General features: G+C 37.9%; 2 protein-coding genes across 5 annotated transcripts in view; one reads left to right on the forward strand and one right to left on the reverse strand.

Annotated features, from left to right (window-relative positions):
• The window catches only part of PI4KA (phosphatidylinositol 4-kinase alpha), a 71,928-nt gene that overhangs the window by 8,826 nt on the left and 35,988 nt on the right, over window positions 1–27,114 (forward strand). For 2 of the 4 annotated variants that reach the window (XM_075434616.1, XM_075434617.1), the window contains exons 8-22: window positions 231–379; window positions 987–1,052; window positions 2,091–2,187; window positions 2,579–2,770; window positions 3,509–3,609; window positions 4,357–4,486; window positions 5,801–5,933; window positions 6,597–6,692; window positions 7,410–7,593; window positions 8,336–8,439; window positions 9,408–9,576; window positions 13,334–13,384; window positions 25,187–25,295; window positions 25,840–25,976; window positions 26,919–27,052. In XM_075434616.1, coding sequence (XP_075290731.1) covers window positions 231–379; window positions 987–1,052; window positions 2,091–2,187; window positions 2,579–2,770; window positions 3,509–3,609; window positions 4,357–4,486; window positions 5,801–5,933; window positions 6,597–6,692; window positions 7,410–7,593; window positions 8,336–8,439; window positions 9,408–9,576; window positions 13,334–13,384; window positions 25,187–25,295; window positions 25,840–25,976; window positions 26,919–27,052 — 1,852 coding nt within the window. The remainder of the gene's footprint in view (window positions 1–230; window positions 380–986; window positions 1,053–2,090; window positions 2,188–2,578; window positions 2,771–3,508; window positions 3,610–4,356; window positions 4,487–5,800; window positions 5,934–6,596; window positions 6,693–7,409; window positions 7,594–8,335; window positions 8,440–9,407; window positions 9,577–13,333; window positions 13,385–25,186; window positions 25,296–25,839; window positions 25,977–26,918; window positions 27,053–27,114) is intronic. The other 2 variants (XM_075434619.1, XM_075434618.1) reach the window with 1 other exon arrangement.
• On the reverse strand, window positions 15,913–23,774 carry SERPIND1 (serpin family D member 1). The gene is made up of 5 exons (XM_009940580.2): window positions 23,691–23,774; window positions 21,709–22,580; window positions 17,916–18,189; window positions 16,802–16,946; window positions 15,913–16,410 (listed from the first exon to the last, which is right to left on the reverse strand). The coding sequence occupies exons 2-5, from the start codon at window positions 22,562–22,564 to the stop codon at window positions 16,219–16,221; spliced, it is 1,467 nt and encodes a 488-aa protein (XP_009938882.1). The 5' UTR covers window positions 22,565–22,580; window positions 23,691–23,774; the 3' UTR covers window positions 15,913–16,218.

Genomic DNA, 27,114 nt, shown 5'->3' on the forward strand with positions numbered 1-27,114 from the left:
TCTTCCATTGTGATTGTAAACTTCTAATGAACAAATGTATTTTTGCAGCATGGTTTTCTGTCTTGATTTACTAGCAGATTAGCTGAAATGCGCCTCTGGATACGCTGCAAGTTAAAGACTGTACCGGTGTTGGAAATAATGCTTTAGTAGTGACTAAATATTAACATTAAACAAAGTTTATGTGTCCTCTTTCTCCCTAAACTTTTATCTCTATTTTTTTTTCTGGTCAGGTTCATATCTTCCTGATGGGAGTGCACTGGATCCTGATTATTATTTCTCTACAATCAGCTCCAGCTTTTCAGTTTCTCCTCTGTTCAATGGCATTAACAATAAAGAGTTCAACATCCCACTGGAAATGCTCCGTCAGCTGTTGAACATGGTATGTGATGGGTTCTTATGAAGGCTGCGGTGAGATTGCATTCTAGATATTCATTCTAGAAGTAGATGCAGTTTAAGCTTTTAGAACTGCAAATAAAAAGATGGTGTTTGTTTCTCAAGCTTTGTGTAATGTTGTTTTTGTGGTATTTAATGTCATGCTTCAATACTGTTTGTAAAGAGCTCTCATATGAACCATGAAGAATTTGGAAAATCAAAGAAGTTTCTGTCAAGTTTTACCTGTTTGAGTCTTGCAGACCACTTGATCTGACCATAACTCACATACTTCTAGTTACTGAAATAGAAGATTGTTTTTTGTTGTGAGAATGAGACCCTTTTCTAGATGGGTTTAGTTGCTGGGAATTCATATAAATTACGGAAACTGCTGGCCCTGTCTGCTTCCTGCACCAGCTATGTTGAGACAGCACAGGGAGGCTCAAATGTATTCATTCACATTGCAGCCATAAATTCTTGTAACCCTAATTTCATCTGAGACTTTGTAGTCAAGTGACTTGTGTTTTCTGTGCACGGGCAAAATTGTGTTGTCTTCCTATCTAGTCATCAACAGGGAACATACTTTTTTAAATTTTATGTATTTTTTTCGTCCGTAGGTAAAACAGATTGTTGGGGATTCTCTGCTAAAGACCTTAGATACAGTTGTAGCTGAAGTTGCAGAGGTAGGTTTTTAAATTCCTTTTCTAATGACTTCAATACTTCCCTTTTTTGTATTAGTAATTAATACGTGGAAAATTAGTCTTTCACCTTTGTAAGGTATGCCTTCTCTTTGCAGAATGATACTAATTTCCCGTTTGAACTGTTCTTTCAGTTGTTTAAATCTAGACTTGGACTGTGTAAAAATGAGGGGGGACGTGGATGGGGGAATGTTTTTCACTAACATAGAAGGAAATTGTTATTCTCTTAAAAAAGAAGAAAAGAACCATTTTCTGACTTAGCTGTGTTGTCCTACTAAATTAAAGCATTTGTTGCCCCAAACTGGTTTACTGTGAACGAAGATCTTTATTGCGTGTTACAGTAACATTACCTTTTTTCATGTAGGCACAATGTGTTGGTTGTTTTCTTTTTCTGGGTTGGAAATCAGTGCTGCTCTTTTAGGTGTCATTTCTACAAGTTTAGCAGCGTCACAGTTTGTGGACCTTTACTTTTAGGGGCGGCATACTGGTTTCTGTGGGTCTGAGTCCTTGTTCTCCCCTTCCCTGGGAGCAGTTCTGTAACAGCCTCCACCACATCTTACGGAGTTAGCTTCACCTCCTCGGGGGCTTAAAGCCGTGCTAAAGAGAGTGTGTGTTTGATTGTGTGGGGAAATGAGTTTGCTGTTCTCTCCAGCCTTCCTTCCAGGACTGCCATGTTTGAAATGTAGGCCTAAGTGGAGACAGGTTCAGTTTCTCTTGTTGCCATCTACGTAAAATGAGAGACTTGAATTCTCCTCTTTTTTTTTTTCTTTTTCTTTTTTTTGTTAACAACACTGTTAGAAGGTATATTTGCTCTTCAAATTGAGAGAGAAACTGAATCTTAATTAAGGCTCTGAATGGCTATACTTTACTTTTGATAATAGTAGGGGGGAAAAGCTGTGAGGTTACTTCTGGTACTTTTTTTAAATGCTTGTTTTCATTGTGGAGGAAAACAATTATGTGACTGGAATAAGAAGATTTATTGAAAATACTTGAATCTAGCAGTTTGCTTCTTTTCTCTTGCAGACGGGTGCTAGTACAGATCTCTATTACAAAACATTCAGTGACCCTCTTTATCTTGCTCAGTTTAAAATGCTGAGAGACACATTGTACTATATGAAAGGTATAGTATTTGTATTGTTTTAAATTTATCTTATTATGTTTAGGATCCAAAACGTTGTCTGTGTTGTATTGAGGGCTTGAACATAGGGGTTTGCGTTTCCTGGGAACTCTGTGAATGCTGTAAAATTTGTATTCTGAAATGTTTCCATATAAAAAAGGTGCTCTGGAAATAGAAAAAAAAATACGTTGAGCACTACTAGAAGGATTAATAGATGGCATTCCAATTGCTTGCCGGCTAGTGGACTTTGCTATGAAAAATATCTTTTAGGTAGGGGATAAGCTTTATGAAACCATTTTATTTATAATGTAGCAATAGATTTTATATATGCTGTTATTCTGATATATTGACTCCCATCCTTATAGTATAATACTATTTCCTTTTATTTCTTTAGACCTGCCCAACTCATTTGTGAAGGAAATCCATGATTTTGTGCTAGAGCAATTCAACAGCAGTCAATCAGAACTTCAGAAAATCCTTCATGATGTGGATCGGCTGCACAATGAACTGAGTCCTTTAAAACTGCGTTGTCAGGCTAATGCTGCCTGTGTGGATCTCATGGTGTGGGCTGTGAAAGATGAGCAAGGTGAAAAATGCTGTTCGGTCTCTGGAATGTCTGTTTTGTTTTGTTTGTTTTTTTTTAAGTTGTAGAAATACTTACAAGTTCTCAGAGTAGAGGATGCTTAGAGGAATTTAAAATGAATTTCAGTGGAATGCTTTTTGCTATTAGAATACAAGAGTAAAACTTTCATCCAAAAGTTGTCAAATTAGTTTGCTAGGTAGACAGACATGTCTTCATAGAAATGGAAACAGAAACATCCTATTGGCTTATCTACAAGAGACGGTAGAATTGCTGCATTACATGCTTATTTTCTATTTTATTTTATGTTTTTATTATTGCTTTTAGCGTCTTAAATGATTCTCCATCATTCTTTTAAAGAAAATGGTTTTTCTTCATTGCTAACCGGACTGGGCAGCTCTTCCTCACGTTTTCTCTTTTTTTTTTCTTGTTGTGTAATAGTTACACATCTTTTGTCAAATTTGAAGTATGCTCAAAATTCACTTTTAAGTACTGTCATCGTTTCAAATCAGTGTTCGACAGAGCTGTTTGGTACTGATGCCGTGAAAATCAGTGCACATCCTAAGTTTTCAAAACTATTTTTGCAGAAGAAGCACTAAATCTCTTTGAGGAATTCTAGTATGAGGAGAGTGAAGCTGATAAATTTTCTGCGTTGTTTTTGAAATTCCAGTAAGGATTAGCTTGCGTGTGGCCTGATAATAAATCTGATAAATATAGATTTTTCTGTTGTTTTTTTCGCTTAAGGTGCAGAAAACCTGTGCATCAAGTTATCAGAGAAGCTGCAGTCGAAAACCTCAAGCAAAGTCATCATTGCTCACTTGCCACTGCTAATTTGCTGTTTGCAGGTCTGTCTTTACAGTATTTGACATTACTGTGTCAGTGAGTGAGAGTTTGGGGAGTTCTACAGGTTGCTAGAATAACACTTTTTATCTGCTGTTTCTATTACTTTCCATCAATGTATTCTATTTTTGGATTTTAGAGGTCTGCTGTGGAAATAAGAACTGCAGGAAAGTAGTGCTTTCGGAGTTTTCTTAGCTTAACTGCTTCTGGAAGAATGATATTAATGAGGGTTTTTTTTAACCAGTATTTAATTTCTGAAATATTTAGCTGCTTAGTCCATTACATAAACAGTTAAAATACTGGGACTGGCAGATCACTGAGTTTTAAGACTAAGACTTCGTTATTCTAATTTTTATGTCGTATGGGGCACTTTTCCTAGTCTTACAGATGTGGTGTCTTCCACCACGTAGTAAACAGTAAATTATCAGGACTCTCCAAATGTTGCAACTTGGCCAGTAACTTTCTTTTTAGAGGGTGCATTTCATTTCATGTAACTCCTGTGAAATCACAGAGCAGCAAGGCTTGACTGGCATGATGCACTCTAGGATAACCTAAAAAAATTAGAGACTTGAAATGTCTAAATCTTCCTATTCGCTAAAAAGTGAATCTCTTGGAACTAGGTATAGTTTGTTTTGCTTTGGGGTTTTTTTGTATTGAGCTAAAGTTGCAAACTTACAGTTAAAATAAAATTTGTGCTGTGATATTCTAAAGCTACGTCCTTTTTTTTTTTCTTTTTTTTTTTTCTTTTTTAGGGTCTAGGTCGTTTGTGTGAGAGGTTCCCTGTTGTGGTTCATTCTGTCAATCCATCCTTGAGAGACTTCCTTGTGATACCTTCCCCAGTGCTTGTGAAACTTTACAAGTATCATAGCCAGTATCACACAGGTAAAGGAGGAAAAGGGCGTATTCTGAAGGATATGCTAGTGATTGTTTTCCAAATTGTATGGCTTTTTGATGCTTTTGGGTATTTTGTGGTGCTATAGCTTTAGGGGGAAATGGAGACGCACTTGTGATTTTTTTGGAGGTGGAAAGCAAGTGAAATTCTGGTAGAAGCGTATCTAAGGGCCAGCAGTATATGTAGAACTACATTTTATCCTAGCAGCAATATTGCTGTGCCTATTCTACTGAAACCGAGATAAGACTATCTCGGGCACTTCAGTCCTGAGTGAGATCACCCAACAACTGTAGAGTGATGCTGCGATATTGAGGGTTGTATTATGTAGCAACGAGCACAAACTGAAGGTTCCATCTCAACATGAGGAAGAACTTCTTGACTTTGAGGGTGACGGAGCACTGGCACAGGCTGCCCAGAGGGGTTGTGGAGTCTCCTTCACTGGAGATATTCAAGACCCGCCTGGACAAGGTCCTGTGCAGCCTGCTGTAGGTGACGCTGCTTTGGCAGGGGGGTTGGACGAGGTGATCCCCAGAAGTCCCTTCCAACCCCTCCCATTCTGTGATTCTATAGGGCTACGAAGATGTATGTTAGCTTCCTGCATTCAATTCAGAGCAGTTTGCTTAGGGTTTTGTCCACGTGGGCCTTCAAAAACCTCTGTCCTCCAAGGACAGAGTTTCTACAACCTGAGCCGATGCATAAATATCCTCATAGTGGGGGAAGGGGTGATCACATAACCAGGAGGAACCTCCCTCATTTCAAGTTATGGCTGTTGTGTCTCATTCACCCACGAAGCCTGCTTCTGCCTTCTCGGTAACCTACTTTATGCTATGGAAGGCAGCTGTTAGGTCTGTCCAAAGCTGCCTCTTCTCCAGGCCAAACAGGGTCATGTTCCTCAGACTCTCCATGCAGGTCCTGTGCTCCAGCCCCATGACCATCTTGATGGCATTTTGGCAGGTTTTTAGTTGTTTTAAAATTATAATATCAAGTTATGATTTCCAAAAAGATGATGTTTAATTTACTTTATAGTGCAAAAGTGGTATTGTAATGCTAGAGTTGAACAGGTAAAATGAGAACTGAAGGTGGCTAAATTTAGGAATAATTGTTTAGGACTAGTTAAATGCAGTACTGTCTTACATAGCAAGTAACAACACATACACTTCCAAAGTTCTTCAGCTCAACTCTCTTGAGATGTAAAGTAGGCTGTTTTGCACTTACTTACCAGATACTGCTCTGTCTATGTGCTCTCATCTTGGGGGAAAAAATGTGTTTCAAATGGTATTGATTTCCGTACTCTGTGTTCTTAGTAGGTGGCAATGACATCAAGATCAGTGTAACCAATGAGCATTCAGAGTCAACTCTAAATGTAATGCCTGGCAAGAAAAGTCAGCCATCCATGTATGAGCAGCTGCGTGACATTGCCATAGACAACATCTGCAGGTGAGAGACAGATGTGCACCATGTCAGAACACATGTTCTGTTTCCCTAGTAGAGAAGTATTGTGACCATTCAGAAGGTGCTGCTTTGTGCTGCTGTAAAGGCTTTTTGCCTTTTTTGATTGTGACTTTGTCTTTCTTCAAATATCTCTTGGTTCTGTTTGTCCTAATTGTAAAATAATAATTCAGTCTCATTGTTTTGCTTCCCACGTATGCAATTCATGCTGGTCACCATTTTGATACCCAGCAGAGGTTTTGTTTTCTGCCTAGATTATCGTGTTGAGTGAGCCTCCAGTAACAGAAGGATCGTTATGCACTCAAATGTGGGCAATGTAATGATTATTCTTCCCCTCTGGATGCCTACAGAGAGCTGGAGGAAAGACAAATAGTTGATGACTAGAGACGAGGGATTAAATTTTCTAAAGCAGTGGATTCTGAACTTACCTTGTTGCATATCGCCATCTTTATTATTGTTGGAGAAAGCAGCAGCAGAAGCTCTGCTCATATTTTAAAATACATCTGCAGCATTCCTAGGCGATCAGTTCTTCAGCGTAAACTTTTTTCACCTATGCCTGGTGTGCATTTACAGTAGTAAAAAGTGAAATGTTTAATTCACGCTTACCCCCCCCGGCTGTTCTAGCAAGTTTTCTGTTCATTGTTATTCCAGGTGCCTGAAAGCAGGCTTGACTATAGATTCGGTGATCGTTGAGGCCTTTCTTGCCAGTTTATCAAACCGTCTGTACATCTCTCAAGAGAGTGACAAGTAAGTTGTCAGTCATCAAACCAATTTTTCCTTCGTGCAATGAACCTGAAGCTTATTCTAAGATACAGGTATAGGCAGTATTATTTTAGAATTAAGTGTCTCTGAGATGAGTGAGCTTGTGTGTAGGGTCAGGATTTTCCCATGCAAGTCTTTGCAGATCTGAGCTGACTTTTTCATACTGAGAGGTATGGATTAATTTTTATCTGATTGAATCAGAAAACCTTTGTGAGGATTAGCCATTTTTGAGTCCTAGATTGAGTGATACTCTCTCTGCTGTATCCTTCAGGCTTCAGCTATCTTCAATGGCTTGACACAGCTTGCCACCTGTGGCATTTGACTTGCTTCACTTCTAAGTGACTAACCAACCAAGAAACCTCCAAGGGGAGGTTCTGTAGTAGCTGGTCTGACTGTCATGTCTTAAAGTTTTGAAGATCACTTTTACCTCTTTTCACTGTTGTTTCTAGAATAGTTTGTTCATGAATTAGTGTGGGTTTCTTGGATGGTGCATTTGTGGGTTGCTCTTTTTTGTTTTGAAAACCAACTTGTGCAAGTATATATCTAATGTTAATGTTGGAAGTAGAGGGGTGTATAGAGTGGCAATATTAAAGCTGTTAGTGATGTTTAAGTTTAGTGTTTCTTACATAACATGTAACCGTGCTTGGAGGTCTTTAACTGTTGAACACATACGATTTTGCGGTGTTTTATTTTTTGTAACAGGGAAGCTCATTTGATTCCTGACCACACAATTCGTGCTCTAGGGCACATTGCAGTGGCACTGAGGGACACCCCAAAAATGATGGAGCCCATACTACAGATCTTACAGCAGAAGTTTTGTCAGCCACCTTCTCATCTTGATGTACTCATCATTGATCAGCTGGGGTGCTTGGTCATCACTGGAAATGTAAGGAAAGAACTGGCCAAGAGAGTTCCAGTTCATGATTCCTTTCATTTAGTTAAAAGGAAATCTGTCTTAGAAACCACATTTGCAGAAGCTTTTTAAAAAAGGCTTTGCTTTTCTTTACCGCAGATACGAGTTTGTACAATCCTCATGTCTCTGTGTCATCAGAAAATAAAAGCTAGTTAATAATGCGTAAAATGCTGTCCCTGTAAAGAAAATTAGTCCCCACAGAAAATAATAAAAGTGTTTTCTTAAAAAAAACAAGCTCTAAAAAACCCACCAACCTCAATGTTTTCAAAAGTTATTGAACAGTCTATAAACTTGGCCTATGTCCCAAACAGGTGTACAGTGTCTTTTTTCACATCAGTAATTAGCTTTCAAAGCCTTGTAGGTGCATACATCTAGAAGTATAGAATGCATTCTTTAGTCATATAGGGATTAACTGACTTACCTTTTGTGAATGTAATTTGTGTCTCTGAGCGAACAATTAATTGCCAGAACTCAGAGGCTTGGATAAAAGTTTTCTGTCAGGAACTTAAATTTTGTAAAATTTGAGCAATTAAAAACACTAATGAAAACACTTCCACAGTGTTCTTTATGGAAGCTGAAACTGTTGCTCAGGCTATGACTAGATACCTGTCTCAAGAACTTCCTGGTACTTCGCATATTTCACAGGGTTGTTCTCTAGAGAGATTGTATTCAATGAGCTCTACTTAGTGATTTTTTTTTTTATTTTTTTTTAAAGCAATATATTTACCAGGAGGTGTGGAATCTGTTTCAGCAAATCAGTGTTAAAGCAAGCTCAGTTGTTTACTCTGCCACAAAAGACTATAAGGATCATGGATACAGGTAACACTTGGATGTGTCCCTTAAATGTATGAATAATATTATCGAATATCCTTTATGCTGCATGAGGGATTTTCACTTTTTCCCAGTGTAAGTTTTATAACGAGGTTATAAATAGTACTGTTCTTTTTTCTTTGAAGTTAACAAGTAATATATTAGTTTAAAAAAAGCAGCACTTCGTAATGTAGAGATTCCTAAAACTGTTTTTCACTACAGGTAGTATTGATTTTTTTTTTTTTTTTTTTAATTTCCTCTGTAAGGAGCTGATGTTTGTAAATGATAATTGACATCAGTGACTTAATTTATCTGTAACTAATTAATCTCTTAGCCTAGAAAAGTTAATGGAGTTCCATTGGGTTTTGTGTGTGTGTTTTGGTTTGGTTTTTTAAATGTGTTCCTAGTATTTGTTAGGGATTAAATGCAAACCATTAACAATTTAATTCTTAGTATGTAAGTATGCGTTTTAATCCCTGTTATAATTAAAGATTATCACTGATTTTGTTGATAGTCGGGGTAGACTGGATATCTTTTATTGTAGTATGTGAGTAACTGAGAGGACTGTTCCTGTCAGTATATCTTAACATACTGTCTGACCCAATGCAACCTCAGCTTTAACAACAACTGATACGAGTTCTGATTATTCTGCTCAAGACCTCTCCCAATCCAGAAACACAACCCTTTGCTGCTTTCTGTCTGTAACCATGTCTGCTACAGGAAAGTAATTTCCTTTTGGCCATGACAGCATCATAAATGAAAGTTTACAAATAGTTTTTTGCTTAAATACTGACTGGATTTTAATTATCAGTAGATGTGCCACTATTCATTAAAACAAAAAACAACCCCCTCCAAAAAAAAAAAGAGTGAAAAAATGTCAGCAGTCTTATTACAAGAGTTACTATATCAGCATTATAAAGTACTGAAAATATGAAACTTTGAAGAATCACTTGTTCATAACTGTTCTTTCTTCTCAGACACTGTTCTTTAGCAGTCATTAATGCTCTAGCTAACATCGCTGCTAACATCCAAGGAGAGCACCTGGTGGATGAACTGCTGATGAACTTGCTGGAACTGTTTGTTCAGCTTGGGCTAGAAGGAAAGAGAGCTAGTGAGAGAGCAAGTGAAAAAGGACCGGCGCTGAAGGTAAGATATCCACTGTTTTCTAATTGTATGCAGTCTGCATTTATATGGATGGCACTACTAAACAGTCTTCTGTATGTTTTTTGAACCAAACCCACACCCTGAACAAACACAGTGGAAAAATATCACACTTTCTTAAACCTAAAAATGTGTTCTGGTAATGGAATATGAGTGCACATCTATAATGCCTTTCAAACTCCTAATGAATCTGTGTATATTATCTGAGGTAAAGCAGTGGTGTACCTGTTGTTCAACTGAGCCTGATTTTGTGTGAGGCTGAGTAAACTGTCTGGAGTGTTGAGCTGTTAGAGGCAGAGCTGCAAAGAGAAATACAGAACACTGACTACTGAACTCCTCTTGCTAATTCATAAAGTGTCTTTACATATGACAGGATTCTACTTCTAATTTAGCAGTGTCATAGGATCATTGAAAAGTTAGGTTGGAAGGGACCTCAGGAAGTCATCTAGTCCAACCTCCAGCTTGAAGTAGTCAGCTTATGTCATTGTGATTAAGCCTGAATTGCTGTTATGAGTGGGTGCGTCTTGATTTTTTTTTCCAAGATCCAAGTTGATGCAGGCCTATCTGTCTAGGCTTATAATGGAAATAGTCAAGTGAAAATCAGAGATTTAATAAAAATCTCTGGTGATTTTTAGGGGTGCTTTATTTAGAGAGCAAGCTTATTCAGAAAGCTTGCCTAAGAAAGAGGAAACTTGTCCCTCAAATTAATTTGTGTGATAGGAATACTTGCAGAATAGTATGTTTGAGTGGTTTTGCTTTAAAATAGAGTTCTTTTTAAATGCAATTTTCAATTATGAATTGTAAAACTTAATACATACTGACCTTTAAAAGTCAGTAGAAAGGTTTGGAAGAGGAGTGTCTTTAAATCCTAACTAAATTTCTACAGGAGCAGTTGATATGCAGTTACTTTATTCACTTGGAGTTCTCTGCTTTTTTTTATGGTGTGAAGACTTTTTCACCTCACTTCATACTAGCTTTTCTTTCCATTTCAATAAAATATCCAGAGTGCTCGATGTGCCTGTTCTATTCCAGAAGCAAACAAAAATCTCAGCCTTTCCCACAATACCTTTGTTTCATCTTTGCTCTAAAATATAGTCATAAACAAGCTGTTAACCTTGACTTTTGCTCTTGAGATACATGTTATCGTTTGAAAAGCAAAATGTGGTTGCTTCCTACTCATCAAAAATCAGAGCCTTCTTCTGGTTATGTTCCTCCCTGGTGTTCAAATGCTTTAACCTTTTGGCATTCATGCACTTCCTTGGGATAACTTGTAAAAACTCATGGTGTTTGATAGTGATTTTCTATACAAAAATACACTTTTAAGTTTTAATAATTCAAATGTGGTCATGCTGGAAAGTTAACGTTTTCTTGGAGGTGCGGTTTGACAGCTGTTCCCTGCTTGCTACGGCAGATGGGTAACAATTCCTTCTGAAACAGGCACATTTTTGTAGTAGTAAGGGGAGCAATGTGGGTTTTTTTCTTTTTTGACCTCTTTTTTTCCTCTCTGCTGTGCGTGCTACATTTTAATAGTACTAAGTACTTTCTCTGTCCTTGTATGGGGTGGGTGAACTCTTGTGGTAAATCCCTCTGAAATGAATCTGTTTGCTTTGTAGATGGACTGCATTTAATCAGGGATGCCAACTCTTCTCTTAAAAGGGAGCCTAGGACATGTCTAGAATCTGCTTTTCGTGAAGCCTGTGGTGGAAAAATTTCTCTCCACGGGTTCCATAAATTCTTTTAACCACAGATAAGTGAGCTGAAATGGTGAAAAAGAGATTGTAAACATTGCTGTAAAATGGCACTTCTAAATTAGGTTCCACCCTCCTCCTTTCAGGGATATTTTTCCACTGTTTCAGTCTTGAAATCACTATGGGAGACAAACTGTTGCACTGACTTAAAGCCGCCTGCAAACAGAACAATATGTGATTGATTTAATGTGGATTTGAGCTAGGAGGCAGTGTTTCTTTATTGTGGAGATACTGATGGCAGTTTTTGCTAGAACACACTTTACTCAGGGTAGAGTAAAGTTATGAAAGGTTTTCTGAAGACTGGGTTACTTCATTTTCAGGAAGAGATAAAGTAGGTAAAACACTGCACATCCTGTGCTCCCAAACAAAAGCAGTTTTTATCTTTGATAGTTGTCAGATAGTTTGCCTAGGCGTAACTCAGCATAACTTTTTATGGACTTAAAATTGCTTACTAGCTGTTAAATGCTGCTGTGGCTTGTTTGTTCTGTTTTAAACCAGATTTTTCAACCATGCAAAAGAGGCTTCTGTGAAGGGAAGAAAAATAACTTTTTTTTTTTTTCTGTTGCTGATAGTTACCATGAATGTCTTCTGAGTATGGAATGGAAACCGTTGCATCTGCTTCATCCTCAGTGCCATATATTATCATGAAGAGGCTGATACTCCATTTTTGTAACAGAAATGCTAGTAGAAAAGTGGATTTTGTACAGTTTTGGCTGTTAGTGTCACATGCTGGATTCTGGCTATCTTAGCTTGCATCCCTACTCTGAGTCTGCAACAGTTTGTTACATGCAATGGACTGTCCCGATGCTCACAGAACAAAAAGAAGTTATTTTTCCCAGTCATTCCTACCCCTTAGAGTGACTTGAGTGGTGTTCTTTTATTCCCTTCAAAAGTATTTAAGGATACATCTTTTGTTTTGCTTTGTCTTGGACACTACAGGAAAGATAACTAAAACGTGTTTTAGTTGGGTTGTGTCATTATTGTTTCATCTGAAGACTATTTCGCTTTGTTTCTCTCTCCCTTGCCGTCCCCTTTTCTTCTTTCTTTTTTTTTCTTTTTTTTTTTTTAATTGCTTGCTTTTGGTTTATTCCACTTCATGCAAAGCTGTACTCTGTTAGCGTGTCTGCCATGCCTCCTACCTGTGGGAGCAGCAGTCCCTGTACCTGGTCTCTCTTGTAAGGAGGAAGGTGGAGAGTTCTCTCCTTCCCAAATCCAGTGCGGGGGAACATGGGAGGTAGGGAAAGACTTTAAAGAGGAGATGTTTCTGAGCATGGTGTCTGTGCTGTCACTGTTTGCCTTGTCAGAGAAGGTGAGAGGCAGCGTGCTGTGTGCGGTGAATGTTTTCGGTTTTTAAGCGCTGTATTTGGGTGCAAGAGCAAACACACTTATTCTATAGAGTGCAATTTAAAAAGTCCTAATGAGTCAAAGGAAATACATATTTTCCTTTCACTTCTTATATTACAATGGAAAAGGCTGCTTACCCTGCTTGAGTAAGTTCTTGAAAACAGTGGTTTTTTACAGACTTATCATTTTTGGCTTCATCTGGTAGTAAAATTAGACTTGCAATAAACATTTGACACTTGTCTGTGGCCATCCATTTCATGTGAGCGTTTTTCTTGCAGTTGTTGGACGTCAGATTAGACATGGTATCAGTGAATATTTCCCCCTCCCCTTTAGCTCAAGGCATAATACCTGACTTCCAAATATAGAAGATCCTGTGCTGAAAGGGGAAAAGGTCCCTTCGACAGCCTGTGAGGAGCCACCTGAGAGGCTTTATTGAAAGACTGCTGGGTGTGCCCAGTCCTGGGGATTTCTGGGGTGCTGTCTTGGCCACCTCCTGCACATCTGTTTGCAAGATAGCAGAGTTGTAATTGGCAATGTATGTTTTCAGTTGCATAGATGGTAAGAATGATTGATGCTTGAAGTATATTTTATAGCAGGTATTTTAGATATGTTTTTGTACATGTTTTGATAACTTCCTTTTTCTTTTCTAGGCCTCCAGTAGCGCAGGGAATCTGGGTGTGCTTATTCCTGTTATTGCTGTGGTGAGTGTCTGATGATTGGGTTGTTGCAAACAGAATCATTTTTCTCATGTATATCAAATAGCGGTGCTATTTCATGGTCAAATGGTTTGATTAACAACTAGTGCAGAAGTAAGCATCCAAGAGAAATATAGTAGTATTGTAAAATATTATTTCTTGCTGTAAAACGGGGGGAAACAGTTGTTTAATAATGACATATCTCTTAAAATAATTAATCTTTTGTGATTGAGAGTTAGATTGTAGCTAGTCGTGAATTCAAGAGATTCATGAGCTAAATAATACCACAGGAGATATTTCTTTGAATAGCGTTTGGCATGCAGTATAATACACGGCACATATCTGTGGCCTGAGGAAAAAGTTAAAAATGAAAGTAAGCAGAAACAGAGTTAAAAATAAATCTTAGTTTGGCGGCACAGTGAATTCTGCTTCTTAAAAGGAAAAAAAAAAAATCTTTGAGAAAGGAGGGAGGAAGTGTCCTGTATCTTCTGAAACTAGAATTGGCTGTCATACTGAAAGCATTTTGAGAAATGTGCAAGGACGCTGATGTCAATTCCAGACTTATATGTTTTGATGTATATCTGGTTTTGGTCTTGGATGACAACTTTTTCTGAGGGGAAAAACATATTTTAACAAAGTGTAACTACTAATTCCATCAAAAATAGGTGTGCAACCATTCTATATCTCCAACAGAAAATTTGATACATCCAAGCTGGGTTTCCAAGTCACCAGCATTGGTTGCCTAACTGCTGTAGCCTCTACAAAAAGCATCACATCTGAAAGATCCATAGACAAACTTATACTTGCTGGAGGGCAAAAAGCATCGTGTTGCTTTCTCCCCTGCTGAAGCTGAATTCTTCTGCAGAACTTTTCCTGCACAGCTAGTGGGACAAAAGGGGAAAATGTATTACATACTTGTAGTAGGCATGCCTATTTATAACTTGCTCATACTGCACATCTATTAAGAAGCAGAAAAAGATAATTCATTTCATGCTCTGCCCTCGGAAACCTTTTTACTGAAACTTTTCAAAGAGAAGAGCCTATAATTAGCACCAGTTAAAGATCAGAGAACTGTTCCTTTCCTTCCCCTGTCTCTTCCAGTAGTTGCCAACATAAGCTCTTCCTGAATTCACCAGTGCTCACAAGGGCCAGATCATAGCTTTATAGAAATGTGCTTGTAAATGTTTTGCATGGCTGTTATTCAATAGCTTCTCCATTTTTGCATGAACTAGCTAGTCCCACGTTCAGAGGTGTGTTCTAGTGAGTGGTATTTTTCAGCTGTCATTAATGCCAGCACTGATTGAAAGCAGGATCATTTGTTGGATATTGAGGAAAGATCAGTGCTTGTTAAGAGACTTAATGTAAAAGCTGTGGAAGTACTTTTCTGTTTTGGATTTTTATTGAGGAGATATTTGTTCTGAACAGCAGGTGATAACTGCACTTTTCTTAACCAATGTGACCTTTAAATGGAGTCAGATAGTGCCCGAATCTGAAGCAAAAGTTAATGGTTACATTATGGTTGTTGAAGCAAATATTTGACTTTCTTGCACAATGTATGAAGATCATGAGTTTTGAGTAGTCGCTGATTTGCTTTTCTGCTTGACCTCTTTCACTTGAATAATTCCTGTTACTTAGGTCTCCAAACCCCCATATTTCAGATGCTCCAGCTCATTTAATCATTGATAAACTAATTAAATCTCGGACATGAATATTTAATCTTTTGACTATGCTTTCCTTTTTGAGTATAGATAAAACAATAAAATGTGTGTGTAAATGTTAATTATTTCTCTGGAGAAGAGAAGACTGCAGGGAGACTGTATTGCAGCCCTTCAGTAGTTAAAGGGGGCCTGTAGGAAAGATGAAGACAATCTTTTTAGCAAGGCCTGTTGTGACAGGACAAGGGGTAATGGTTTTAGCCTAAAGGAGGGTAGATTTAGACTGGATATAAGGAAGAAATTTTTTACCATAAGGGTGATGAAACACTGGAGCACATTGCCCAGAGAAGTAGTGGAGGCCCCATCCCTGGAAGCATTCAAGGTCAGGTTGGATGGAGCTCTGAGCAACCTGATCTGGTTAAAGATGTCCCTGCTCACTGCAGGGGGGGTGGGCTAGATGACCTCTAAAGGTCCCTTCCAACCCAAAGCATTCTATGATTCCATGATCTTTATATAGATTACCTGGTTGGCCTAACTGTGATACCAATTGTATTGATGGAGATGAGAGAACTGTATTTTAACCATACAAGTTAGGTTGGGGAGAAGTAGTGGATTCATCAGTATCTCATTCCTCCAAGACATTTTTGTTTTCTCTTACACGGCACACAGGTTCATAAGGTTCATGGTATGTAAGGTTGCTGAATGTTAAATGATGCCAGCAAAGAAAGAATGTAGACACCTACTCTTTTTCAAGTTAGATTATGTAAAATACCCAGGAGGGACTTAGGCTTCTAAGACTGGTCAGGTATTCAGGATTCCCTTATTCCTATTTATTGTAAATAAGCATCCTAGCATACATTTAGAGCTGAACTTCAAGAATCCAGATAGTCTAAATATTTTATTGATTACATTTTATACACTGAAGCAGAACACAAAGTGTAAGTTACTTTGTGATTTATTTTTTTAATACACTTGTATGAATACATGCCACTAACCATTTTAAATTGCAGTCAAATTATCTACTGTCCATTCATGTGAAACTACCTGTAGATAATATATTTTCTTTTGATACCAGTGGCTTTTATATTAGCTAATATGACAAAAAAATTTCCTTTATGATACTAGTATATTAACGTATAATTATACAGCCTGTGTATAACAGCGTATTGGAGGTCTTCTCTGCTTTTAAGACTTGGCTGGGTTGACAACTCTACCCATGAACAGAAGGCAACTGGTACGATGTTCATAGATCAGAAACAAAAAGGGACGGTCAATAACAAAGCGAATCTGAGTAGAAAGAGGCATGAACCCGACGTTGGTTATTGCTCCAGCCTCTGTGCCTTCCTCATTCACAGTTATTGTGCCTTGATGATTGAACTGTTTAAACAAACAAAAAAGAAATTGAGGATCTCATAAGAATGCTCAAATGATGTGCTCTGAGCCTTCCCCCCCTCCATGTCCCACACGTGGCTCCCTCATGGCACTCTTGCTGGTAACTCCTATGCAGCAGCAGTCCTTTGGGTTTTGTTTCTGAATAAGCCTGTTCCTGACCGACCGCAACACTTTCAGTGCCTTTGACATCTGATTACACATCTTACTCGTTATAGGAATAGACAAGGACATGCAGAGAAACCCACATCCCTCCTATGTCCTCCAGGAAAGATGAGAAAAAATATTGGTTTAGCTTAATGGGAATTATTTTTACTGTGTTGTCATGTTTTGATATAGGTGATGTAGTTTAAGCAGAAAGGAAATGAGGAGTGCATACCCTGTCAATGGTGACTTTCTCATCTGATATACCAGAGTAGTCGCCTTTTTCATTGAACAGTTCTTCTATTCCCATGGATCTCAGATAACCAATCAAGTTATAACTCTTCTCCAGCTTAAATTTAGGCAGAACCACTTCTCTTGTTCTAGTAAAAATAAAAACAAAAATGAAAAATCATTGACGAGATACATATTTTTGCATGACTTCTTTGCTTTACATATCTGTTGGGGTTTGAATTTTTCGCTGTCTTCAGTAAGCAGGACAGAAATATACAGGACTATTTACTGTACTTTTACTTTCAAAACTTGGGCACCATTACTTTTAAGCTGTGTTTTAAAAAAAATTAATTCACTTCCCAAAACTGTTAGTTTGTCAATTTAATATTTCACTTATGATGATTTACAGTATTTATGTGTATGAGTCATATGGCTTTGAGCAGTTCAGTACATGGTTGGATATGCTTGTAATAAATATTGAACTGTCAGATTTTCTGTAGTACTAAACTGGAGATTTGTCACTTACTGTGTGCAGTAGAAATAGGCTGGCTTCCTGAACAGCACATCAGATCAGCTCTCTTTACCTTTTTATCGAGTCAGAAGACAGATCCCACCTAGTCTGTCATCTTGCACAAGAGGGCTATATAGTTTTTTCTCTCCCGTAAATGTGATGTCCATTGTTGATTACTGAATGTGTGCCTTTACACAACAGGTATGTTGAAATGCATAGTGCAAAATGAGCATAGGCTGCTTTCCATGAGACTATTCTGCACAAATAACCTGTTATTATCATACCCCTGCTTTTCCTCCTCGTTGTAAACTTTGTCAGTAAGAACTTTTTCTTTAAATCTGAAACATTAAATATTTAATAGAATTTTGGAAGTCTATTAGAATTTTCCACCTCAGTCATCCTTCATTTCTTGACAGCATTTAAGTTTTGAGAGATCACTAGTCCTGATTTTTAATTTAATAAATCCATCTTTTTTGGGTTTTTGTTTAAGGTTTAAAGTTTTTAATCAAAATGTCGTATGTTATCTTCTGTGCTCTTTACTTACCCTTGTCAATCTCATCAAGAAAATACATGAAGACTTTAACAATATGTACTTTTCAGCAAATACCTGTTAGTCATGCTTTTCTGCCATTTTTCTACCACGTGAGGTGTTATCTGCTTTTCTAGTGCTTTCATGCCAGAGAGTTTGTGTGGAAGTACAATCAGCATACTGATGTTCCCCACGAACGGGAGCTGGATCACACCACAATCTAGCTCAGGGTCTGCGGCAGCGAGGAAGTTCCCTTTGGTCTGCATCATAGGAACCTTTATTGTTTGCTTCTCATTCAGTCGGAAACTTCTCTTCATTGTCATTTCCACTGGAAACTTATTCTCCCAAGTTCCTGTTAATACAATGCAGAAGACAGATAAACAAAAAAACCCAAGATCTTTGTTTAATAAAATATTCCCAGGATAACAGTTTACATTAAACTTTAATTCATGTGAATAAAGAATACTGTAGGAGACTGTTGATTTCAGTTAAGCCTGAATAAGAAGACAAGTTTTAAAGTGACTTTAAAATTCCTGGCTTTCTAACTTAACATTTATCAGATTTGGGTGCTCTGAATTACACAAGCCGGTAAACACAAACTGGAGATCTGAAAGAGTTTGGTGTGTACTATTTTTTCTGCAAGGAACTTAGAAATTACAAAGTTTAAACAGATGCAAAATACTTGACAGGGCTTGTGCGTAGTGGAACAACTGACAGAGCTGTACTTTCCGAGACATTTGATACTTGAAACCAGTACTGAAGCAGACTGCTTCAAGCATGTTATTGGTACATCAAGCTAAGTAATGGCAGTTTTAATTCTGCATAAAGTTTTAAGAGATATTACGCTGAAGGCATTACCTTCACTTAATCCCTTCAAGGCAATTAACTATCATAACACATCCTGAAAAGTTTGTGTGTTGGCTGATTAGTTCTATGACCCAAACTGATGTGATTTCAGCAGACTTAAAAGAGCCTGTCATCTGACAGGTTTATGCCCAAAGAATGCAATTCAACATGTTTTGCAGCCCAGAAAGCTTTGCCATCAGGGTCTCAGTCTTTCTATGTGAAGATTCTTTGGGTACTCCAAATATTTATTCACTGTGTAAAAGAAGGTGCTTTTTTAGAGTGGTGTTCCTATTGATCTCTTCAGAACCGTGGCTCTGGAAAAAACATTATTTCTTTCTTAATGGGCAGACAAAGCTAGAATCTGATAGTGGAAATAGGGTTACTGGTATTTCCTGTTAAAACTATGGATTTTAGGTCACCATTGGCAAGCAAGTACATGGGAAGTGTGACTGCAACTGTGTGGAGAGTTAATTGATAACCTTTTTTTAAAAGGTTGCAAGTGATTCTGAGATCCTCAGTCTGACTGCCAAGCTGACTGTGAAGTAACAGAAAAAGCCTTAGGTCCAACTTTCATTCATATGTCGGCTGATGGGGAGCAGTTTGACAAGTGATCAGACTGGTTAATATTCTGAAGGGAATGGGACAGAAAATGGATTATGCTGTTCCCAAACAAATTGTCTCACTTCTCAGGAAAACCCAACATCTGGCTGTTCTTCGGGGAGCAGAATAGGTCTCCAGCTAGCTAATGACATGAAGCTGCTGTGGGCCAGCGCAGCTTCAGCAGCACAGTCGTCACCTGAGGAATGGGGAACATTTATTAGTTCTTCCTAGTAACAGAGGAGCCGGAGAACTTTTTTCTTGACTTCAGCTTTGCAAATGTCTTTTTTTTTTGTCTTGGAGTAAAATACTGTTCTGCAGCAGGAGGCATGTGGTCTTCTGGGTCAGCTGAAACCCATTGGCACTTTGTGACTTTTGTGACTTCTTGTTTGGAATATTCCACCAAGATGTCTTTTGAATCCATCTGTGGTGGCTTATTTTGTCTCCGCTGATTGACTTCTCTCTTGCATTCATGACTAGAATCTCAGACAAGTAATTTCGGACCTGTCAAAATTTGTCAGTTATCAAAAGCTGCTGTGATCTACCGTGGCTAAAATAACCAACTCCTACTTGTTAGGAAGCTCATAAATGATTGTTCAGACCTCTGCAGAATGGAGGGTAGATCTCAGCTGGAAGTAGATTGGACACCTATACAAGGTATAATTTGCTTCTTACAATAGTGAATAGTTTCCAATAGTTTCTTGATGGTTTTTAATATAAAAGGAGCTTGAGACTTCATGGTGTTTGGCAAGTGTCCCACCACTCAGTATTGCTTGTACTGAGCATCTCTGTGTACCTGAGAATACTCATAGGTTTCTTAGCTCTGAGGGCTTAACCAGAGCTTGACTGCAATGGTGCAGACAGTGTAAATGTTGTAAATGGAAAGATGTGGACAGAAGTTAGCACATCTGGAAGGACTAGTGGGGAAACTAGGAAACCCAGGAGCAGAACTTGCTTTTAAACAGTTAGGTTCCACTAGAAATATAATTACCAGGAGACTGTCAGTATAAGCTGAAAGAATGGGAGACAGCAATATAGAATTGATCTTTTTGGTTTCGAGGGTTAGAAATTACAGCCTTCAGCAGACAGCACTACGGCAATTTGGACTAACAGGACTCCATGGGGAGAAGAAAAAGCCAAAAGTCTTCTTGGTCTTGATGACTGAAGAGTTCCAGTACTAAAGTTATTTAATTTTTTATGGCATTCTTGTTATTTTGAGATAGCACAGGTATTTCATAACTTCACAGTAAAACAAAAAGGTATTTTGAATTTAACCAAATTGTGGAGAAAAAAAAAAGTATCTGTTTCACTTTGCATAGTCCTTTTCTTGGGATGATCTGATGGACAGTACAGCCATGTATACAATAGTCAGAGATGTACTTAAGGATACAAGTAAGCCCCTTTTGGATAATACTTCAGAATTAGGGGATTATTTGGATTTTATGCTGGTGACTGCTTCAGATCTTTTAAAGAGACGTGGCATTATTCAAGGAAGTAAGTGAGAAAAGGTACCTTCATCTGATTTTCATCTTAGTCAGTAACAGATCTCCTTTTTTTTCCTTAGTTCCTCTTTCATTGGCATCTCCCACCTTTTGCTCATTTAATACCTTTTTAGAATTACCAAACTTTCAACCTGAGGCAGATAACCAATGTTGAAAATCTCACCACAGACTCTTATTTTAAATGTAAAGAAATTGAAAATAAGGATTTGTAATAAGAGTATATTGTACAGTCTTTACTTCAAGCCTCTTGAACTGTTCAGCCTATAGTGAAACATGTAGAATCCCATATCAGCAGACAGTTCATGCTGAATTAATAGAAATATCTCACTTAGTGAATGCATTTGTTTTTAGTTTTAGAAGAATACTGCTTTGGTTATTCTCATCAGTCCTCTGCATAGGCTTGTTGACAAGGATCATGCTCTGATCATATATAAAAAAAGATAGTTTAAGCTGAAATTCTGTACAGTAATTCCTGTGAACCCTGAATGGGTAAGTGTTTTAACGGAAATGAGTCTGTACAATTTCATTGAAGCCAATAACTTGAAGCAGGACTGAATGTGACTAAGAACTTGCACATGAATTAATATCTCACCATCTAAGACTCCTACAAAGCTTATGCTTTCTGAGGATATTCTGCATTCATAGATTGTTTTTTAATCTCACTTCTAGACTACAAGGTGTTGGATGTAATCAGCATTTGATGTATTTGTACAACACCCACTAACTTCAGGGCATGACAGGAACATCAGTGTGCTACAGAACATACCAAAATGGACTAATAACACAGATTGTTCTTAACTGAGGGAGTAAAAAGGCTTTTTTGAACTGTAGACTAGATTTAAGTTCAGTCTGGGATTTCTAATGAAGTATGTGGTGAACTGCCAAATGAGAAAATCCATTCCAAGATGGAAATAACAGATCCTTACCTTTAAAGTAAAGACAGTTAAGAATCATCATCAGTGCTGTAGGGTTTACATTCACAAGAGCTTCCTTTATTAATCCTTTGGTCAGCTTCAAGATGCGTTCATTGGTTTTAGTTATGAAGTTAGGATCCGAAAAATCAGCTGGTTGGGCATCAGCAAAGTAGTATGTTTTCATATTGTTTCTGAAATCATTCAGAATAGAAAAGTCCTTCTGAATATAAAGGTCATTGACAGACCTCAGTGTATAACCAAAATTGCGCCTAAAGAGCCGATGAGTGAGTTTGCGGAAGAGATTATGAACAGTCATGAGCTCGTACTTGGTGCTGGCGTTAACGAAATCTTGAAAGCCAAGAACAGATAATACTTCCTGGTGAGTTTCACCCTTCAGACCCAGAGAAATCATAGCCATTGCAGTGGAAATGCCAACAGGAGCCATGAGAATATTCTCTGAAGAGTTGGCTTTGTCCGCCACACTGCGGTAAAGGTTGAAGCCAAAGTTTGCATTCAGGATATTGAGGCGCTGGATTCTGGTTTTGCCTTGGAATAATTCAAGAATATTTCCTTGTTGAATTTCAGAAACCATGTATGGGCCAGCATCAATAATATCACTGTAGTCGTCGTCACCCAGTATCTTGTCAAGATCTAGATAGTCCTCTTCCTCCTCCTCTTCAGGAATCAAGTCATTAGTGATAGTGTTTTCTCTGTGGAACTCCGGCGGTAAATCTGGCATATCATACGTCCCATTTTCCTGTGGCTGTGCATCCTTAAGACTTTCAAAATGCTCAGTGAAGTCCTTGACTCCACAAAACGTGGAGGTTATGGTGAGAGCCAGGGCAAGCAGATGAAATAGGAACCTCATTCTGACAGGTCAAAACCTGGAAGGCAACAGAACAGAGTTGAGAGAGCATAGGGTAATTGAATTTTAGTTATCTTTACCCTGATTTTGGGTCCGCGCTGAATTCTGTCACAGCAGAAAGTCTATAGTTACCTTATTCAACAGTTCCCCCCCCCGCCATGGAACAGAGCTTAATTAGATGGATAAATCTGTTTTATTGGTAATCAGTTTTGCTTAGATAATGCCTCCAGCCTGACAAAGAATTTGTTGACCTCCTCCCGTATAGGTCATCATTGTTGGTGTATTTCAGCATCCACTAAAGGAGCACACCAGAAGACTGAGAGGTACTTAAGAATTTGAAAAACAGACATTCTGTAGCTACAGCAAAAAGTGGGAGTTTTTTCGGAGTATCTTTGAAAGAGCAAAGCTGAGATTTGATGGAATAAAGGCGATACAGGGATTTAGCAACAAACGTAGAGAAAGATGTGCATTTGCACTAAATGTCATTAGTGGGACTGCACTGTTAAAACAAAAATCTTACTCTGATGCTGATTAGAATGTTTTTTAAATTAGCAACTGGTCCAAAGAGCTGTTCTGTAGAAGTAAAATATATAGATATACATACCTGTACGTCTGTGAATAAAACCAGTGCTTGAAGGAAAATATTTTCAAACTTGTTGTAGCAGGACTGAAGTAACTGAACTAATTTTCAAAACTCTCCTCTTGAACTAATTAGCCTGAAATCCTGAAGGCATCTAAGGTGTTTATCCCATACAAAAAATGAATTCTTTTGCAACAACGAATGATCCACAGAAGGTCCTTTTTAAATGATTTTTACACTGTGACTAAACAACTCGAGTCAGTCTTTTTCTTGTGGTTTCTTCATGAATTCGTGACTTTTCTTCCCCACCCCCAGAAGTCAGGCCCTTAGGGCTGAGATACTCAGTCCAGTAACTGTTGATAAATGTCTTCTGCTTTTGGCCTAGAAGAATTTGCTGGCTGTAGTTCCCAAATTTACATTCTGTTCTTCACCGATGTTCAGTTATTGCTTAGCTGCACTTAAACCGACAAAACATTCCCCTACTCTGCAATATATCTATGTCTTTGGTCAGATCTGCCTAAAATAACAGGAGATGTAAATGATGCTTACCTTTAAGCCACTGTATGGAAAGGATGTGTTGAATAGCTCAAGTGAGGGGAATGGCAGGGTTTAAATCTGAACTTTGATGCTAGTTTTTTGTGTATCTCCCAAAGTAAACATTCTCTAAACCAAACACTGCTGAACTTACTTTGTCAGCCAAAATCCCTCCCTTGCCTAGTGATCTCTGCTGAACTGTGTGTTGTTTGTTGAACTACTTTTATGGCTTTGCAGGTACTTGTTCACTTTTGAGGAAGATCTTTGAGCAAAAATTGGGGTGTATGTGAAGTTTCAAAGTCAAGCACGCACATAAACTTGACTGTTAGTGACTAGTAAAAGCCACGTTGCTGCTATTTCGTGCTGAAATGGGGAGCATCTCACTGCGAATACAGCTGAGGGCTCGATGGCTGGGATGGTCAGGCTTCTTCAGTCCACGTTGTATTCGTGCAAAATTTTCTGTTGCACAAGCAACTTTTTACTGTAGTCCCATTCACCAGCTTAAACTCAGGTTAATTTTACTATAATAGAGGAATTTTTTTCTTTTTTTTTTTTTTTTAAATGAACAGTCTGCCTCGTGATTGACAAATATATCCAAAGCTGGCTTTGTATAAGGTTTCACTGAAGCACTGCTGGCTTTCATACCTCAAGGGAATTATTGTACAGTTAGAGAAAATTTCTTCAAGCTAGATTAGGATCTAACATTTTCTTAATGAAGTTTACAGTAATGATATGCAGTCATATCGAATAAAACTCGCCGTTTAATGGGCCATTTCTTTCACTTTTTAAACACTGCCTGTGCTCCTAACACTTTTTAGGATAACACACTATGAGCTATGTTATACAAATTTATCTAAAATTGCTTATCATGTTGGCTGTAAGTATAAACTGTGCTCCTCCAGTGGTAGCAACTGTTGGTGCAAAAAGTGTCAGAGAATTTTAGTAAATGGGTTGAAAATAATACTCTTTTACTTGCTTGTTTAGATAGTAAATTCTCCAGAACTGATGTCATGTGTGCGTGGGTGCAAACAATGAAAGATCCCCAATTGGTGCCTCAATGTGTTTCCACAAAGCCAATAAACAATAGCAACCAGAAATATCTTGGACTAATATTTATTTGGTTTTGAGTTCCTTTGCAGTGAAGCAAAGCTGCATGGCATTGTCTTCAACACAGCTTAAAGGACCATGTGGTGTCTTCCTCTCTGCAGTTGATAGTATACTAATATTATGTATTCTCTTAGAGATTACTGTGTCAGTGTGGTATTAATTGCTGTGTAAAACAAGGGAAATTCTTACTTCAGGCATCTCAAATGTTAGCATTTCAGATATTGTAACAAGATCTAATTTTCTTCAGTATAACAATAGCAGCAACATACTAATTTTCGTAGGTGACAAAGAATATTACCTTTGTAAATCATAGTAAAGAAGGTACATGAATTAATTCCTTAGCATGGAATGAAGTTATTGTAACTCTCACCATTTTCTGATGTTAATTTTTCTTTCTTTGATAGCTCACTAGACGCTTGCCACCCATCAAGGAGGCCAAGCCCAGGTTGCAAAAGCTGTTCCGTGACTTCTGGTTGTATTCAGTGCTGATGGGATTTGCTGTGGAAGGATCAGGTAGAGTAAATTCTAAGAGAGCAGTATTGCTGCTCGCATTTAAACTCTTGATGAATCTAAATGTAAGTGCCAGCTGTTCACAGTAGGCTGAAGAAAAGTTACAGGCATAAAGATATTAAAAAGCCAACAGCTTACACGACAGCTCTCTGATAGGATTTCTTTACATCTTTGATCTGTTTTGCTAGGAGATTGAGCACAGTACAACTTGTTCTTGTACTTAGGTTTTCTTTTTCTAAGCTGATACAGCAGTTAGCCTTAGTTAAGTATGAGTTTTGATAGCTAAGTTCCTGAAATGGAAGATCAGACGTGTAGTACAATGGTAGTCAGGTAGAACTTCTTATCTATTGAGAAACTTCACTTGGAATTACCTGAGCATGTTTATTATGTTTGGAACCTGGATCACTTCTGTTGAGTGTTTGTGCTTAAATGCATGAAAAATTGGCCCTAGGAAGTAGTACAAAGCTTGATAATGCCTGTTAACTTTGTGAATCTCGACATTGTTTTTCTCCCCCACCCTGCCTTCCTATTTTTACTTGTGCTTCAGGTCTCTGGCCAGAAGAATGGTATGAGGGTGTATGTGAAATTGCCACCAAGTCTCCATTACTCACATTTCCCAGCAAAGAACCACTTCGATCTGTTCTTCAGTACAATTCTGCTATGAAGAATGATACCGTGACTTCTGTAAGAATTAATTTCTTCTATTATCTCCTTCCACATAATGTCGGACACTATTAAATGATATAGTAACCGTGATATATTGAAATAGCACAATATCTATTCAACCTGCCTCTTATTAGTGAAAAACAGCTGTTTTAAGTACACTGCTGTTGTAAGAGTAATGTAAATAGCTTGGGTTTAGTTTTATTGTACGTTAATACAAGTGTTTAGGGTGGCAGCTACACTGTTTTGATTATGTGTGGAAACCAAGTCTTTGTGGAGGTGGAAGCCTTTTAATAGTTTTTCATCCATTTTGTATCAGACAGACAAAGCCTGCGCTGTTAAAAACAAACAAACAACAATAAACTTTGGAAGGAAACAACACGTTTGGTCTTTCAAAGAAATACTGAGTGAGGTTTTCCCCTTTTCATCCTCTGGCTTGATACTGATGTAGTTCTCTCTCCCTGGTGTTTGCAGGATAGATTTTGCCTGAGGACTATTTGTGGTAGCAGTATAAAGTGGAGATGTTGCAGCTTATGAAATGTCTTTGTCTGGCTCCCAAGTAATACAGAAATCTGCATTGTGCCTAGGTATTTAATGCTGTGACATCAAAAATTGGCAGAACAGACCCGTGAAGTTTCAGAAGCTGGACGAGGTTGATGTTGATCAAAATTACATGTATTTAGTGTAGGAGTCGTATTTCTTAATTGGTAGAACTGCATGGAAATGAGCAGTTATTTCAGCAGGGAGCTGGACTCCAATATTGCATTCTCTTTAATTCTGTATCTGAAGAATCGTGACTTGTGGAGTCAAAGCAGGTTGGTCTTAGTCTGCAGACAGAAGCATTCTGGCGTATTGTTTGTGAAGGTTAAAAAGTAAAGAGAGCAATAATTGAAGGCTAATGTTTTCAGAACACAAACTAATACAGTACTTCCACTTCAGATAACTTCATGTATTCATCTCTAGGCTGAATTAAATGAATTGCGGAGTACCATAATAAATCTCTTGGATCCTCCTCCAGAAGTGTCAGCATTGATCAATAAATTGGACTTTGCCATGTCTACCTATCTCCTTTCTGTTTACCGCCTAGAGTATATGAGGTATATATATTTAGTTATTTTCTCTGATCAATTAAAAAAAAAAAAAATTTAAAACTGTGTAT

Source organism: Opisthocomus hoazin, chromosome 13 (assembly GCF_030867145.1).
Source record: "Opisthocomus hoazin isolate bOpiHoa1 chromosome 13, bOpiHoa1.hap1, whole genome shotgun sequence".
Lineage (NCBI taxonomy): Eukaryota > Metazoa > Chordata > Aves > Opisthocomiformes > Opisthocomidae > Opisthocomus > Opisthocomus hoazin.

Excerpts from the sequence above, each read along its gene's own strand:
- SERPIND1 (XM_009940580.2), bottom strand. The coding sequence starts at position 22,564 with ATGAGGTTCCTATTTCATCTGCTTGCCCTGGCTCTCACCATAACCTCC. Across the intron at positions 18,190-21,708 it reads TAACTGTCTTTACTTTAAAG|GAACTTGGGAGAATAAGTTT; the intron begins GTAAGGATCTGT and ends TTGTATTAACAG. Across the intron at positions 16,947-17,915 it reads CAGAAAAGCATGACTAACAG|AACAAGAGAAGTGGTTCTGC; the intron begins GTATTTGCTGAA and ends TATTTTTACTAG.